Source organism: Antechinus flavipes, chromosome 4 (genome assembly GCF_016432865.1).
Source record: "Antechinus flavipes isolate AdamAnt ecotype Samford, QLD, Australia chromosome 4, AdamAnt_v2, whole genome shotgun sequence".
NCBI classification, from domain to species: domain Eukaryota; kingdom Metazoa; phylum Chordata; class Mammalia; order Dasyuromorphia; family Dasyuridae; genus Antechinus; species Antechinus flavipes.
In genome coordinates, this window is record NC_067401.1 from 213,310,635 (window position 1) to 213,329,348 (window position 18,714).

Sequence of the window (18,714 nt, forward strand, 5' to 3'; positions counted from 1 at the left end):
TTTATTTATTTATTTATTTTTATTATATATTTTATTTTATTTTATAATAACTTTATATTGACATAATCCATGCCAGGGTAATTTTCTTTTTTACAACATTATCCCTTGCACTCATTTCTGTTCCGATTTTTCCCCTCCCTCCCTCCATCCCCTCTCCTAGATGGCAACCAGTCTTATATATGTTAGATATGTTGCAGTATATCCTATATACAATATATGTTTGCAGAACCGAACAGTTCTCTTGTTGCACAGGGAGAATTGGATTCAGGAGGTAAAAATAACCCGGGAAGAAAAACAAAAACGCAGATAGTTCACATTCATTTCCCAGTGTTCTTTCTTTGGGTGTAGCTGCTTCTGTCCATCATTTATCAATTGAAACTCAGTTAGGTCTCTTTGTCAAAGAAATCCACTTCCATCAGAATACATCCTCATGCATTATCGTTGTTAAAGTGTATAAGGGTCTCCTAGTTCTGCTTATTTCACTTAGCATCAGTTCATGTAAGTCTCTCCAAGCCTCTCTATATTCATCCTGCTGGTCATTTCTTACAGAACAATAATATTACAGGGAATCTATTTAACAATGGAAGGCCTCCTATAGGACTTCTTAAACTCTATCCTTTTTGCCCAAGAAATTTTTGCTTGTCCCCGGGTATATTTTTATATAAAATAGGTATACAGATCAAACATTTACTGAGAAAAAATATAAAGGAATTTATTTTTAAACAACTTTTAGGGATACATTTGTTTTACTATTTATGAAAGAGGAAAGCAAATTTTCCTATTTAATGACATGCATGTGCTTTTTTATTTTTACACAAAGAATTAAATCTTGCTATACCTTTTACTGTTGCCAAATTTTTAAGCCCCCACATTTAGTTATTTGATCCCCTCTGGGGTCAAGAACCACAGAAGCTTTGTGCAACAGCTCAGTCCTTTAGACCTCCCAAAAAAAGAGACCTCATTATACCTCCCTAATTCTGTCCAATGCAAACATGCTTATATATATAATAATTTTTCTCTGTAATCATATTTTTGTCATCTCTCTTCAGTAACATATGATATTAGGGCAGCTAAGTGATACAGTGGATAGAGCTCCAGCCCTGAAGTCAGGAGGATCTGAGTTCAAGTCTGGCTTCACACGCTTAACGCTTCCTAGCTGTCTGGCCCTGGGCAAGTCATTTAACCCCAATTACCTCAGCAAAAATAATAATAATAATAATAATATATGGTATTCATAGATTCTGATTTCTTCAGCCATTCCCCAATTAATTGGTATTTATTACTCTTCAAAGAATGAAAGTTCAAAATTGTCTTTACATGTAATTGGAAGTCAAAACAATACAAAAATGAATCTTGAAGACTATCTTGACATGTAATTGTAAAAATAAAATATTTTTAAATGATAAAAAAAAAAAAAAAAAAAAAAAAAAAAAGAATCAATGTTGAAAAATTACCCATGCATATGTTTTGTAAATTAAACAAACAAACAAAAAAAACCTTGATAAAAAAGAGGTTGGAATAGGAAGTCTATGTGGCCTAACAAAAAAAAAAATGATACCTGAAGAATGCCCAGGTGGATGCTTTAGAAGCTGATGTGTTTTGTTCGTTTGGTCTTTTTCCCTTCCCCCATTCTGAAGAGGCCACAATCTTTTAGCTAAATGACTAATATCATCTAATTTCAATTATTTGCTTGTTTCATCTCTAAGCTAACTTCAACTTTTGGATTTTGGATCTTATATCACAAGAGAACCTTATAAATTTGTCACATCTAAATTGAGATGGAGCTAATTAAAATTTTCCTACGTACTTGTTGAAAATCAAAAGGGATAATTTCCTATTTGGTATTAGATTTGGAAACACATATCTAAATTTAAAAATAACTACCATATAATCTTCTATGCAAGAGGGGCTTAAAATCTGCTGAATAAAAATGGACTTATATCTCATAACTTCCTTATATATGCTTGGGAGATTTAATTAACCTCAAGTACACAGGGGGAAAGGAATTCAAAGTGGTCTTTATTTTGTATTTACTTGTCTGTGCAGTAGTTTTGCTCTCCTACTAAAACTTTAGCACCTTGAGGAAAGAGATAGCTTTTTTTTTTCTTAGTATTTCTAGAGACTAATAAGGTGAGTGTGGCATCTTCTTCTTGTTGAGTCATTTCAGTCTTGCCTGATTCTTAGTGACTTCATTTGTGATTTTCATGGCAAAGATGCTTGTAGGGTTTGCCATTTCCATCTCCAGCTTTTTTTCACATAAGGAAGTGAGACAAACAGGGTTAAATGATTTGTGCTAGATCACACAGCTAATAATTTTCTGAGGCCAAATTTGAAATCACAAAGAATTTTCCTAACTCAAATCCAGTGCTCTGTCTACTAAAAGAACAAGGGCTCACTGGCATTTAGCAGGCACTTAAAACTTTAAGGCAGGGAAGTAATCTTCTATCAGATCCTTTCATCTGATGAATGATGAATAAAAAGCCATCATCACTTCCCCCATTCAGAATAATTGAACAACAATCTGTGTGACATTACCAAAGCAAAGAAAATCATAGTAAAGTAAAATGAACTACATCTTATGCATGTGTGTAAGGCATCTTAAATAGATGTTTTAAAGAACTAAGCAATTAAGGGCCCTTAAAATTGGTTAAGTGGACTTTCCCCAATGTGTCACTAAGATTTAAAAGACCAAGCAGTGAAAAAGCAAAAGATGAAGGCCTAGAGAAATTTAAAAGACAATGGTAATTAAAAATTAAATAAATTCCACACCATGGAGATGAAATTACAAGTTGGCAAACCTATATGCTAAAAACCATTTCAGGGACTATTTGAACTTCAAATAAGTGAAAAAATCCCAATGCCAATCATGTCTGTTTTATTGGGAGGAAGAATCTATAATGCGAAACTTTATAGGCATATTCTGAATTACAGCTGATGCTCATAACTCTTCCTGTTCTTTCCTAAATGGAATAGGCATCATAAATAGCCTGTAGTTATCATCACTCATCTCTGAACCATAGCAATTAAATATAGGAGTATACTATTGGACAATTCAATCTAACACATACATCTTTCCAATGTTGAATGGTAATTTCCTGTGTTAACTTGAGAGCTCCACTAACACAGAACATATGAGGTTAGAGGAAATTTTAAGTACCCATGATATGAGTTAAAAATGTAAATGTATGGTGTTTTGTCAGGTAGGTACCTTCATTGGAAAGTCATGCTTTGTTTTCAATAGCAATGTCCTTCCTAGAAATCTTTTCAGAACTACTAAGAGTTCCATTTTTAAGCTTACTCTTGACAGTTGTCTTTAAAATTGTATTCTTCTCTGCACATGTTCAATCTTCTGTCCCTTTGCAAATAGTAGTCCCTTGGATAAATTCTGTGTAAGGCTCCCCTCCCTAGGCTAAAGATAGTTGGGGGAGAATCTTACAGGATATCTAATCTAACAGATATGAAATACATTTTCAATATCTAAATGTCATCTAAGTTTCACTTTAAGGCCTTGAAAAAAAGGAAACTCATTGTTTAGGAGGGCTTTTCACTTTTGCATGTTCAAAAAGTATTTTTCTTATATTGAGCCAAAATCATTTTCTTTTCTATAATTTCCAATGATTTATCCCCATTCTATATTATGGAACCAAGTAAAGTAAGTTTTATCTGTCTTCTGCAGTATAACTTTTTAAATATGTGAAGAGATAAGGTGTCCAATCCTTTTCACCTTCAAGAAATGTCTAGACTTAACATTGCCAGTTTCTTTGTAAATGTTTTCATGTTTTCAAGTCTCTTCAACATTCTGCTAACTTAACACTTAATATATTATAGTACATCATTAACCCATAATGGATTTTGGACTCAGGACTGATCATTATACCATAGATGTGGTTTGACAGTTGCTTAGTACAATAAAATGATCACATGATGCATTTTGTTTTAATTGACTGCTATTTTGTTCTGTTTATTCACATTGAATATTCTATGATCCCCTAAATCTCCTGGGTCATTTTCACATGAACTGTTATCAAACCCTTTCTCTCTAATGATGCACTAATAGAAGTGATTTCTGGAATCAAAGTATAGGGTTTTGCATAGATTCCAGCTTATGCAATACCCATCAATGGGTAACATTTTAGATTTGGTCCAACATTTTTTATGTCTATATTTTATCTTGTCCTTAATTTGTTAGTTATTCCCCTGAGCTTCATAACATATAAAAATTCAGTAAGCATACCATTTCTGCCTTCTTGTGAGTCATTGAAAGAAGAAGCATTAGAAAGCACTACATTAAAAATAATACCTTAGAGCCCATTAGAAGCATTCCTTCCATTTGATACCAATTCATTAGTCACAACTCTTTGGATTCAATTGTTCAATTAGTTTCAAATCAAATTAATCTTACAACTATCCATCTCACATATCTTCAATTTGTTCACAAGGAAAGATGTCATAGACTTTGATGAAATCTAGGCATACTGTGTTTTCAGTATTTGTCTTATCAATCACTCTAATAACTTCATTAAAAATGAAATGAATTTGGTTTGGAATGGAATTCTTTTAAATAAAAAAAAATTTAGAAATTTCTATTTTTAAATTATTTTTGCTTCCCAATACAAAAATTCTCTAATCTCCACATTGAAAGCAATCCTTCATAACTAATTTTTTTAAAAGAGAGAAAAAAATTGGAAAAATTGACAAATTAATTAAGTCTGTTAGTATATGGTCTGTTTCTATTCCAGTCTTCTATTTCCATAGAGAAAGAACAATGATAAATCTCACTTTTTCCTTCTAGGTCAAGTTTTGTCATTATAATCACACATAATTCAGTTTGGATTTGTGTGTGTGTGCTTTGTGTGTGTGTGTGTGTGTGTGTGTGTGTGTATAAATTTAAATGACATTAATCACACTGAATCTCAGAGTTGTGAGCGTTCTCAGTAATCATCTATCTACTCTCACTGAGAAATGCACAAGAATCTCTCTACACTATACATAAAGTGACATTCTACCCTTAGCTTGAAGATGGTATACAAGAAACCTACAGCTTTTCAAGAAATCCACATACTTTTGGTTAGATATGATTATTAGGTCCATAACTTGTTTAAATTCACACAGGTAGGAAATTTCTAAGGCTGGATTTGGACTCATGTCTTCCTGAATTCAGGTCCAGTGCCATTGTACTGGATACCTGTATATAAACTTGATAATTAGATTCAGATCTAGTTGAAGGACCAAAAATAAAGATTAAAATGATCTCTATTGAAATGTTTCATATTATTCTTTCCTTGAGCTGATACTGGTGAGGTAAGATTTAAATACTGTCCATTGTCCACACTCTCATCTTTCCCTCCTCCAAGATAAGGATTTTTCTTTATCTATTTACGAGTAATTATTTATTCCTTCTACATTTTCCTTCCACCTGTGTGCTTTTTTTCTCATTCATAACTTTTATACAATTTCTTCAAATATATCTGTCTTCTGTTTGGGTATATTTTTTCTACTTGTACTATTAGTGGTACAATTTTTATGAAGAATTAAAGTATCATCTTCCCATGTAGGAACATAAACTATAGCTCTATTGAATTCTGCGTTTTCTTTTCCCTTTTTAGACTTTTCTTGGGTCTTGACATCAGAGGTCAAATTTTTGGTTTAATTCTGATTTTCTTGCTATGAAAATTTGAAATACTTCTATTTCCATCTCCCTCCCCAGATGCATTATGTTTAATTTTACTGGGGAAGTGATTCTTGTTTGCAGTACAGAATATCATGTTTCATGATCTTTAATCCTTTATTTTTTGTTAATTTTTGTGCAATCCTGCTTGTGGTTCCATGATATTTGAATTGATAATCTCTGGCAATTCTGTAGTATTTTTTTCTTTAATCCTATAGTTCTGAAATATGATTATAATGTTCCTTGCGATTTTCATTTTGTAATCCTTTTCCTGAGGTGATTAGTAAATTCTTTCAATGCTTATTTTACCCTCTGGTTTCAAAAAATTAGTGCAGTTTTCCTTGGAAATTTCTTGAAAGATGCTGTCCAGATTTATTTTTTAATGATTTTGACTTGCTTGTAGTCCAATGATTTTGATATGATCTCTCCTGGATATATTATCCAGGTAGATTTTTTTTTCCCCATGAATTATTTTATATTTTCTTCCATTTTAAATGTTTGATGAAATCTCCATGTCTCGAAGTGTCTTTAGCTTCTACTTGCCTAATTCTAATTTTAAGGAGTTGTTTTCTTCCATTATTTTTTTAACTTTTTTTTCCGCCATCTGGCTAATTGTACTCTTTTAGGAGTTGTTTTTGTTTTTGTTTTTTCAGTAGATTGTTCTATTTCCTTTCCTGGTTGGCCAATTCTGCTCTCTAAGCATTTTTTATCTTTTTTTCCAAGTTATTGAGTCTTTTCATAATTTGTATACATTTCTTATGTGTTGTTCCATTTTTTTCCTACTTCCCTTGTAAGATTTTTTAGCTCTTTTTTGAGCTCTGATATGAGTTCTTGAACTCAAAACCATTTTCTATATTTTTGGATGGGGGTTGCTCAAAGGTGTTTTGATATCGTTGTTCTCTTCGGAATTTGTGTCTTGGTATTCCTTGTCATCATAATACCTTTTTATGATCAAATTTTTGTTTTGCTCATTTTTTTGGCCTTTTCCCTATTAAATTGAGCTCTGCTAGTGGGGTAAAAGGAGTTCTGTCACAGCTTCTTTTGCCTGGGGCTTTAGGTGCTGACTGTTTACTTTGTGTTACATTGATGCTTCCATAAGGTCCATGTAGGACCCCTGTGTATGATCCTGCACTGAGGTGACTCGCGAGGTTCTGGCAATTTACCAGATGATGAGCTGGGGTCTCAATGGTGGTTTTTGCTGTGTACTGAAGAAAGTAGGGTATTTCTGCATTTTCCAAAGTCTACACTGAAGCATGCAAAGTTCTAGCTTTTGGAAGCTGCCAGTTTACCTTGGGCTTTGAGGAAATACTTGATAGTATGGCCTCTGGAGGATGCCTCTTTGCCTGGGGCACACTGAAGCACATGAGGGCTCTCAGAGATGGATTCTGCCAATTCTCCTAGTGATGCTAAAGCACATGTGGTGAGGGTGGAGGGTGGTTTATGTTCTGTGTCTGTTCCACTGCGTGGAGGATCAGGATCTCCTGCTGGTTTTCTGAGATTGGGGATTCTGTTGGCTTGCTGAGTTACTTCCTGTCCTGGAGTGCACTTTCCTTTTACCTGAGTGAGACAGACCTTTTTGGTTTTAAACTGATATTCCAAGTTTCTTGTGTTAAAATATTGTTTTTATCCCATCTCTTTGCTGGTTCTGCTGTTCTTGGATTTGTTTTAGGGTGCTACTTTTTTTGAGTTGTTCACAGAATATGGGAGAGTTATGGTGATTTAATGTTTATACTACTATCTTGCCTCGTAGAAGTCCTTTGCTTCTTTTTGTACCTTCAGAATTTAAGATGGTCTCTGTCATATAACCAACATTTAATGAATGTTTACTAATTGATTAATGGAATCAACCATTTAGTCAAACCCATTCTGGAAAGCAATTGGGAATGATATTCAGGAAATCACTTAAGTGCTTTCCCTTGACCCATTAATAGAACTATTAGGTTTATACTTCAAAGAAATAAAAGATAAAAGGAAAGGAAGCCAATGAATTCAATTATTTTCAAATTCTGGGAAGCAAAGAGAGTGCTTATCAATTAGGATATAGTTGAAAAAATTATGACATATAAATGTAATATAATGCTTTTGTCTTATAAGAAATGATGATAGAGATTTCTTCAGAAAATCATGGAAAAATGATATAAAGTACAGTGAAGCAAGAAGAATCTGGAGAATAATTCATAAAATTACTATAAAAAGATGCCAGAATTCAACAATGCAAAGACCACTCATAATTCTTAAACTCTGGTGATGAAACATGCTTTGCATTTTCTTGGCAGAGAGATAATAAGCAAAAAAAGACATGTTTTCTGATTCATTAAATATGTGAATTTACTTTCTTTTGTTATATCTATTTGTTATTAAGGAAAGCTATGAGGACAGGAGACAGTGTGTGTTGTAGTGTGATGATAGAATGAGTAATTAGTAAGAGTGATGCAGAGAGGCAGAGCCAAGTTTCCAAGGCAGGAACCCATCCAACCTCTCCCCCAAACTGCTCTAAAGTCCTTTAAATAATGACTCTAAACAAATTTCAGAGCATCAGAACATCCAAAAAGATGGAGCAGAACCTTTTTTCAGCTGAAGGCAACTTAGAAGGTTGGCAATCCTAGCATAAACCAGGCCAGTGCAACCCTGACCCCAACTCTGGTGGCCCCAGATTCAGCAGAGCACAACTCTGTTACTTTAGCACACTAGATATTATAGCTACAGTGGAGTGGGGACACTCCTAGGAGCTCCAGGGCAGATAAGAGTGCTTGTGGTCAAGTTCCTAGAAGGATCTCTGAAAACACCTGCACACAACCCTTGAAGTTTGGGAAAATCACCCTCCATTTTGGATGCAGAGCCTTACTTTAACAAAGATTTATTTAAACAGGGGTCCTCAAACTTTTTAAATAGGGGGCCAGTTCACTGTCCCTCAGACTGTTGGAAGAGTGGATTATAGTAAAAACACAAACTTTATTTTGTGGGCCTTTAAATAAAGAAATTTCATAGCCCTGGTGAGGAGGATAATCGTCCTCAGCTGCCGCATCTGGCCTGCCAGCTGTTGTTTGAGGACCCCTGAAAGCTGAAAAATATGCTAGTACAATGAGCAGACACCAAAAACGTTTCTGATAATTGAAAGTTATTAGGGTGACAAGGAAGATCAAAACACTCACTCAAAAGACAATAATAAAGCCAAAGCTCCTATATCTAAAGCCTCAAAGAAAAATAAGAATTGGTCTCCGGCCATGGAAAAGTTAAAAATGGATTTTGAAAATCAAGCAAGAGAAATAGAAAAAAAAATAGGAAAAGAATTAACAGTAATGCAAAAGAAAATACAAAAAGCTAATGAGGAGAACAATGACTTAGAAAGCAAAATTGGTCACTTAGGAAATGAGGTACAAAAACTCACTGAGAAAAATAAAATTGAGAAAATGGAAGCCATTGACTTTATGAGAAAAAAAGATACAAAAAGTGTGAAATATCTCATTGGAAACTCAACTGACCTGGAAAATAGAGCTGGGAGAGATAATTTATAAATAATTGGTCTACTGAAAAGTTATGATCAAACACGAGCCTGGACATCATCTTTCAAGAAATTATCAAGGAAAACTATTCTTGATTCTAAAATCAGAAAGTAAAATAAAATTGAAAGAATCTATTATCATGTCTTGAACGAGATACCAAAATAAAAACTCCCAGGAATATTATAACCAAATTCCTGAACTGACAAGTAAAGAAGAAAATATTGGAAGCATCCAAAAAGATTCAATTTAAGTATAACAGAGCCACTGTCAGGATAACACAAAATTTAACAGCTTCTACATTAAAGGATTAAAGGGCATTGGATATGGTGTTCCAGAGAGCAATAGAGCTAGAATTACAACCAAGGATCACCTACCTAGCAAAACTGAGTATAATTCTTCACAGGAAAAGATGGTTATTCAAATAAATAGAGGCTTTTCAAGCATTTGTGATTAAAAGACCAAACCTGAATGGAAAATATGATTTTTTTAAATATATGACTCTGAAGAAAGATAAAAAAGTAATCAGCAAATTGATATCATAAAATACTTAATAAGCATTATCTGCTACTATTCCTATATGGGAAAATGATGCTTATAACTCATTAGAAGTTTCTCATTATTATGGCAATTTGAAGGAGTATAGACAGAGGGCACAGGTGTGAGTAGACTATGAAGGGATAATTTTTTTAATGATGAAATTTAGAGATAAGAGTGAAATGAACTGAAAGGAAGAAATGGAATAGTGTTAATTATCTGTCATAAATAAGAAGCAAGTTTTTATAATAGAATGGAAGAGGGAAAGGAGAAAGGAAGTAAGTGAACCTTACTCTCATCATAATTGGTTCAAAAAGGAAATAAGTTATACACTCAATATGAGTATATAAATCTGTCTTATCCTTCAAGAAAATAGGAGGAAATAGAATAAAGAAGGGGAGAATGATGAAAGAGAGGGCATATTGAGGAAGGGTATGGTCAGTGGTAAAATGCTTTTGTGGAGGCATAGGGTAAAAGGAGAAAGAGAGTAAATGTGGGAAAATAGAGCCCACAATAGTAATTATAAAAAAGAATTTCAAAGCAAGTTTCTGTATAAGGCCTCATTTCTCAAATATAGAAAAAAATGAGTCATAGTTTTTTTTTAAAAAATAAGATTTTTACCCCAATTGACAAATGATCAGAAGAAAGGATCTGTGCCCAAAGGACTGAAAATTCATGCATATCCTTTGACCCAACAACACCACTACTAGGTATGAAAAGATTTAAAGATTAAAAAAAGAAAAATGACCGATATGTACAAAAATATTCATAACAGCTCTCTTCTCAGGGCAAAAAAAAAAAAAAAAAAAAAAAAACGGAAATTGAGGGGATGCTCATTAAGTGGAGAATGGCTTAATAAATTAGTCTATGTTTGAGATATAATATTGTGGTTACGTGATTAATGATGAACAGAAAGCTCTCAAAAAGAACAACAGCAACAACAACAACAACAACAACAACCTGGAAAGTCCTCCATGAACTCAGTCAAATGTACTGTGTACAAAGTAACATCAATGCTCTTACAAGACCAGATGTAAATGACTTTGTTATTCTCAGTAATGCAATCATCTGTGACTATTCTGAAGGAGTTAAATGATGAGAAGGAACTGTTTGTGTTTGAACACAGATTGACACATTCTCTCTTTCTTTCTCTATCTCCTTTTTTTTTTGTTAACCTACTTTTTTTTAAAGCTTTTTATTCACAAAGCATATGCATAGGTAATATTATCAACATACACAGTGACTCCTACATAACCCCCTGCTGCAAATTTTTCCCTTCTTCCACCCCATCCCTTCTCCCAACTGGCAGTCAGTCTGATGCATACTAAATATACTGAAATACATGCCAGATCCAATATGTGTATAAATATTCACACAGCCATCTAGTTGTGCAAGAAGGATCAGATCAAGAAGGAAGAAAAAAAAAACTGAGCAAAAAGAAACAAAATGCCAGCAAATAAGAACAGAGAGAGTGAGATGATATTCTGTGTTCTACCCTGTTCCCATGGTTCTCTCTCTGGGGTGTAGATGGTTCTCTTCGTCATTCACAAGTGGAACTGGTGCAAATCATCCACAAGAATTGCTCATCATATAGGCTTGTTGTTGCTGTGTATAATGATGTCCTGGTTCTGCTCATTTCACTTTGCATCAGTTCATGTAGGTCTCCCCAAGCCTCACTGAAATCATCTGTAAGAAATGATGTAAGGAACCATCGTTTCTTACGCAACAATAGTATTCCATAGCATTCATATAACAATTTATTCAGCCATTCTCCAATTGATGGGCAGCCACTCTTTCCAGTTTCTTGCCACTACAAAGAGGGCTGCCACAAACATTTTTGCATAAGTGGGTCCCTTTTGATCCATATTGGAACTGTGAACAGATCCAACCATTCTGAAGACAGTTTGTAACTATGCTCAAAAAGTTATCAAACTGTGCATACCCTTTGATTCAGCAGTGTTTCTACTGGGCTTATACCCCAAAGAGATACTAAACAAGGGAAAGGGATCTGTATGTGCCAAAATAACATTTTGAGCATAGTTACAAACTGGTCTCCAGAATGGTTGGATCTGTTCACAGTTCGAATAACAATGTATTAATGTCCCAGTTTTCCCACATCCCCTCCAACATTCTTCATTATCTCTTCCTGTCATCTTAGTCAATCTGCCAGGCGTATAGTGATATCTCAGAGTTGTTTTGATTTGCATTTTTCTGATCAATAGTGATTTGGAGCATCTTTACATGTAGCTACAAATAGTTTCAATTTCTTCATCTGAAAATTGTCTCTTCATATCCTTTGACCATTTTTCAGTTGGAGAATGGCTTGAACTATTATAAATTTGAGTCAGTTTTCTATATATTTTAGAAATAAGGTCTTTATCATGGCCTTATGTGGCCATGTAAAAATGTTTTCCCAGTTTATTATTTCTGTTCTAATCTTATCTGCATTAGTTTTGTTTGTAGAAAAACTTTAACTTAATTTAATCAAAATTATCTACTTTTTGACCAATAATGATCTCTAGTTCTTCTTTGGTCACAAATTCCTTTGTCCTTTACAGATCTGAGAGATAAACTATCCTATGTTCTTCTGATTTGTTTATAGTATCATTCTTGATGTCTAGATCATGAACCCATTTTGACCTTATCTTCTATATGGTGTTAGGTGTAGGTCTATGCTTACTTTCTGCCATACTAGTTTCCAATTTTCCCAGCAGTTTTTGTAAAATAGTGAATTCTTATCCCAAAATGTGGGGCTTTTTGGTTTGTAAAATATTAGATTGTTACAGTTGCTGGTCACTTTGTTCTGTGAGCCTAACCTGTTCCACTGATCAACTAGTCTATTTCTTGGCCAGTACCAAATAGTTTTGATGAACACTGATTTATAATATAGTTTTGGATCCAATACAGTTAGGCCACCTTAATTTGCTTTACTCTTCATTAATTCCTTTGAACTTCTTGACCTTTTGCTCTTTCAGATGAATTTTGTTGTTATTTTGTCTAGTTCAGTAAAATAGCTTCTTGGGAGTCTGATTCGTATAGCTCTAAATAAATAGATTAATTTAGGGAGCATTGTCGTCTTTATTATATTTGCTCAATCTACCCAAGAGCACTTGATATTTTTCAAATTGCTTAGAGCTGACTTTATTTGTATGGAAAGTGTTTTGTACTTTTGCTCATATAGTTCCTGACTTTCCTTTGGCAGATAACTTCCCAAATATTTTATATTATCAACAGTTATTTTAAATGGAATTTCTCTTTGTATCTCTTGCTGTTGGATTTTGTTAGTGACGTAAAGAATGCTGATGATTTATGTGGACTTATTTTGTATCCTGTAACATTTGCTAAAGTTGTGGATTATTTCTAATAGCTTTTTAGTTGATTATCTGGGGTTCTCTAAGTATACCATCATATCATCTACAAAGAGTGATAATTTGGTTTCCTCATTACCTACTCTAATTCTTTTAATTTCTTTATCTTCTTTTATTGCCAAGGCTAGCATTTCTAATACAATATTGAATAGCAATAGTGATAGTAGGCAACGTTGTTGCACCCCTGATCTTGCTAGGAATGGTTCCAGTTTATCCCCATTACATATGATGCTTGCTCATGGTTTTAAATAGATGCTATTAACTATTTTAAGGAACAGTTCAATTATTCCTATAATCTCTAATGTTTTTAATAGGAATGGGTGTTGGATTTTATCAAATGCTTTTTCTGCATCTATTGAGATAATAATATGTTTTTTGTTAATTTGGTTATTGATATAATCAATTATGCTAGTAGTTTTTCTAATATTGCATTCCTGGCATAAATTTTGCTTGGTCATGGTGTACTATTCTGGGATGATTATCTGTAATCTCTGCTAAAATTTTGTTTAATATTTTTGCATCAATATGCATTAGGGAGATTGTTCTATAATTTTCTTTCTCTGTTTTTGTACTGCCTGGTTTAGGTATCAGTACCATATCTGTGTCATAATAGGAATTTGGTAGGAGTCCTTCATTCCCTATTTTTTTGAAATAGTTTACATAGCATTAGAGTTAATTGTTCTTTAAATGTTTGGTAGAATTCACATGTAAATCCTTCTGGTCCTGGGGATTTTTTCTGAAGGAGTTGATTAATAGCTTGTTTTATTTCTTTTTCTAAAATTGGACTATTTAATCAATTTACTTCTTCCTCTGTTAATCTGGGCAAACTATATTTTTATAGGTATTCATCCATTTCATTTAAGCTATCAAATTTATTGGCATACATTTGGGCAAAGTAACTCCTAATTATTGCTCTAATTTCCTTTTCATTAGTGGAAAGTTCTCCCTTTTCATTTTTAAGATTAACAATTTGATTTTCCTTTTTCTAATCAAATTTACTAAGGGTTTATCTATTTTGTTGTTTTTTTATACAACCAGTTTTTAGTTTTATTTTTTTTTACTTTCAATTTTATTAGTCTCTTTTTATTTTTAGAATTTCAAGTTTAGTGTTTGATTGGGCGGTTTAAATTTACTCTTTTTCTAGCTATTTTAGTTGCAAGCCTAATTCATTGATTTTCTCTTTCCCTGTTTTATTCAAGTAGGCCTCTAGAGATATAAAATTTCCCCTTATTACCACTTTGGTTGCATCCCATACATTTTGGTATGTCATCTCATTATTGTCATTCTCTTGGGTGAAATTAATTGTGTCTATGATTTGCTGTTTCATCCATTCATTCTTTAGGATAAAATTATTTAGTTTCCAATTTTTTCTTGATCTATTTTTCTCTGGTCCTTTATTGAATATAATTTTTATGGCATCATGATCTGAAAAAAAATATGTCTTTCTGCATTTGCATTTGAGGTCTTTATGTCCTAATATATGGTCAATTTTTGTATAGGTTCTGTGAACTGCTGAGAAGAAAGAGTACTTCTTTCTGTTTCCATTTAGTTTTCTCTAAAGATCTATTATACTTAACTTTTCTTGTGTTCTATTTACCTCTTTAACTTCTTTCTTATTTATTTTGTGGTTTGATTTATCTAGTTCTGAGAGTGCAAGGTTGAGATCTATTATAGTTTTACATTCTATTTCTTCTTGCAGCTCTCTTAACTTCTCCTTTAGGAATTTAGATGATATACCACTTGGTGCATATATGTTTAGTATTGATATTGCTTCATTATCTATGCTGACATTCAGCAAGATATAGTTCCCTTCCTTATCTATTTTAATTAGATTAATTTTTGCTTTTGTTTGATCTGAGATCAATTTAACTACCCCTGCTTTTTTGACCTCATCTGAAGCATAGAAGATTCTGCTCCAGCCTCTTACCTTTACTCTTTATGTATTGCCCTACTTCAAGTGTGTTTCCTGTAAACAACATATTAAAAGCCAGGATTCTGGCTTTTAATCAAATATGCTATCTGCCTCCACTTTATGGGGGGTTTACTCTATTCACATTTATGGTTAAAATTACTAATTTTCTATTATCTGACATCTTGTTAACCCTAGATTATGCTTTTCTCTTTCCTTTTCCCCTTATGCCCCTCCCTAGTATTCAACTTATGAGCACCACTTGTCTCTCAAAGTCCTCCCTCTTTAGGATTCCTCCCTTCCCCTTAAAGTCCCTCCCCTTCTCTTTAACCTTTCCCTTTCAATTTCTGTATCCTGTTCCATTTATCCTACCTCTTTCCTTTTCACTTTTCCCTTCCCACTTTTCAATGATGTGGGAGAAGCTTTTTTTGTCAACCAAATATGTCTAATATTTTCTCTTTGATCCAATTCTGATGAGAGTAAGATTCACACTATGATCATCCCCCTCCTTTCTTTCCCTCAGATTTAATAGGTTTCCTTTTCCTTTTCATGAGATGTAGTACCTCCACTTTCTCCTTTTTCTGGTACAATTTCCTTTCCATCTCTAAGTCTTATTTATATTATAACAGTAAACCAAATGATACATATATTCTTTATGAGTTCTTTTTACCTTTTTATGCTTCTCTTGAGTCCTATATTTGGAGGTCAAAGTTTTTGTTTAGATCTGTTTTTTTCATCAGAAATAAACGGAATTCACCTATTTCATTGAATATCCATCTTCTTCCCTGGAAGAAAATGCTCAGTTTTGCTGAGTAAGTTATTCCTGGCTGCATAGCAAGTTCCTTTGCCTTTTGGAATATGAGATTCCACTCTCTTCCATCCTTTAATGTGGAAGGTGCTAGATCCTGAGTGATACTTATTGTGAGCTCCTCAGTATTTAAATTTTTTTTTCTGGCTGCTTGTAGTATTTTTTATTTGGTCTGATAGTTCTGGAATTTAGCCACAATATTTCTTGGAGTTTTAATTTTGAGAGCTGTTTCTGTAGGTGATTTATGAATTCTTTCAATGTCTAATTGACCTTTTGATTCTATGACATCTGGGAAGTTCTCTTTGATGATTTCCTGAAAAATACTGTCTAGGCTCTTTCTTTCATTGTGTATTTCAGGGAGTCCAATAATCATTAGATTGTATCTCCTAGATCTATTTTCCAGGTAGGTTGTTTTTCTCATTTGGTATTTTACATTTTTTTTTCTATTTTTTCATATATATATATTTTTTTGTTTTGTTTTGCTTGATTGATTCTTGTTGCCTTATTGAGTCATTCATTTCCATTTGTTCAATTCTGAATTTTTGTGTGTTGTTTTCTTCATTTACTTCATTTTAACTTCTTTTTGTATTTGTTCAATTGAGTTTTTTATTTTTTATTTATTTATTTTTAAATTATAACTTTTTATTGACAGAACCCATGCCATTTTTTACAACATTATCCCTTGCACTTCTGTTCTGACTTTTCCCCTCTCTCCCTCCATCCCGTCCCCCAGATATCAAGCAGTTCTTTACATATTAAATATGTCATAGTATATCCTAAGTACAATATATGTGTGCACAACTGAATAGTTCTCTTGTTGCACAGGAAGAATTAGATTCAGAAGGTAAAAATAACCTGGGAAGAAAAACAAAAATGCAAACAATTTACATTCATCTCCCAGTGTTCTTTTTTTGGGTGTAGCTGCTTCTGTCCATCATTGATCAATTGAAACTGAGTTAGATCTTCTCTTTGTCAAAGAAATCCACTTCCATCAGAATACATCCTTATACAATATTGTTGTTGAAGTATATAATGATCTCCTGATTCTGCTCATTTCACTTAGCATCAGTTCATATAAGTCTCTCCAAGCCTCTCTGTATTCATCCTGCTCGCCATTTCTTACAGAACAATAATATTCCATAACATTCATATACCCCTTATCTTCCTCCCCAGTATTAAACTTATGAGCACCACTTGCTTCTCACAGGCCTCCCTTTTTAGTATCCCTCCCCACACCTTAGAGTTCTTCCCCCTATCTTACTCCTTTTCCTCACAATTTCTGTATTCCCTTCCACTTAGCTTATTCCTTCCCTTTTAACTTTTCCCCTCCCACTTTTCAACGAGGTGGGAGAAGTTTCACCATAAATCGAATATGTCTAAAATTTTTCTCTTTAAGCTTATTCTGATGGCAGTAAGATACACACTATGTTCATTCCCCTCCATTCTTTCTCTCAGATATAATAGGTTTCCTATGCCTCTTCATGAGAGGCATGAACTTAGCCTTTTCTTTTTTTCAATTTTTTTTATTAATAACTTTTTATTTACAAGTTATATGCACAGGTAATTTTACAGCATTGACAATTGACAAACCTTTTGTTCCAATTTTTCCCTTCCTCGCCCCTCCCCTATGTAATGAGCTGAGGCTTGAATTGATGCACTGAGGCCCCAAGCACATGAGGCTAAATAGTAATTGGATCATACTCTATTAATATATAAGCTTGGAGAAAGAATGGCCCCCGCCCACTCTTTGTGCAAGTCCTTATATGTTGTATAGGAAATGATGATTCTGGTGGGTGGAGGCAGGGGAGTGAAAAAGGAAGGGGAGGAGAGCTCAGACCTCTCTCTCTCTCTGCTTTCTGTTTGTTTTCTCTTCTTCTTTTTGCTTTTTTCTTCTTCACTTTCTGCAACTGTCTCAACGATTTTTTTCATTACCTCAGCATGTCTGCACGGGTGAACTGAACACATGGGAGGAGGTGGAAGATAAGGGTGATTTTTGATGATCACTGTTTTCTTAACATGATCTTGACTGATGTCTTCATACATATGTTCTACCGTTAAAGGCTGTCGTTGCTCATCATAACCAAATAATCAGAGTCTTGGAATCTGATAATATTTGTCATATGTAATATAAAGATCATAAGTTCTGGTTTGTAAAATAGCATCTTCACTTCCAGCATCATTTTTAGCTTAATTAACTTCTACTATTTTCCTTGTATCCAGAGTAGCCTCATCTGTCTCCAAGAGTCCACTCTCTTCATATTCTTCCATATCTGCTGCTTCTCCCTCATCTTCTTCTTCCTCATCACATAAAGCTGAGCAGTCTCGCTTTATGCTATCCTTGCTTTCCAGGGTAATCTCCTTAACTACTTCTGTAACTCCTGTAATACCTGAGTTGTGATATGTATCTACCCATCCCCCATCACCATCATTTTCTTCAATTATAGCTTCCAATTCATCAGAATATTCCATTTGTTTGCACCGCTTATAGCAAGGCACATTTTTAGTTACCAAAAACTGTTTGCCAGTTGGAAGGTATGCCTTGACTTTCAATTGTTCCCCTGAAGCCCATTGCCATGTTGGACAGTGATGGACTAAGTGGTTTCCAGCTGCAACAAACTCTTCTGGGGTGATCACACCTGTTTCCTTAAATTTTGATTCCTTAAGCATGGGGGTCTGTGAAGTGTCTTGTGTAGTCATATTCTATTGTTGGAATAACAGCTTGTACAAATTTCAGGAAAATGAGAAGATGCATATGAACACCAAGTTCTCCTCCACCTTCTATTGGGTGTATAATTCATATTTGTTACACCACATCAAGCCTGCACTAATTGTGGGGAGAGTCATCACTAATAGCCTCTGCATTGTTGCTATGTGCTTGTGTAATACTTCCCATGCTGATGGGTTTGTGCATAATAAGACCCTTC

General features: G+C 33.8%; 1 protein-coding gene across 1 annotated transcript; it reads right to left on the minus strand.

The window, feature by feature from the left end:
* Positions 1-17,728: 17,728 nt before the first annotated feature.
* Positions 17,729-18,458, minus strand: LOC127559307 (ubiquitin-like-conjugating enzyme ATG3). The gene has a single exon (XM_051993005.1). The coding sequence runs from the start codon at positions 18,455-18,457 to the stop codon at positions 17,978-17,980; it is 480 nt and encodes a 159-aa protein (XP_051848965.1). The 5' UTR covers position 18,458; the 3' UTR covers positions 17,729-17,977.
* Between the last annotated feature and the right edge of the window lie 256 nt (positions 18,459-18,714).

What these genes read in the sequence shown, in the direction of transcription:
- LOC127559307 (XM_051993005.1), bottom strand. Translation starts at nt 18,457, where the DNA reads ATGCTTAAGGAATCAAAATTTAAGGAAACAGGTGTGATCACCCCAGAA.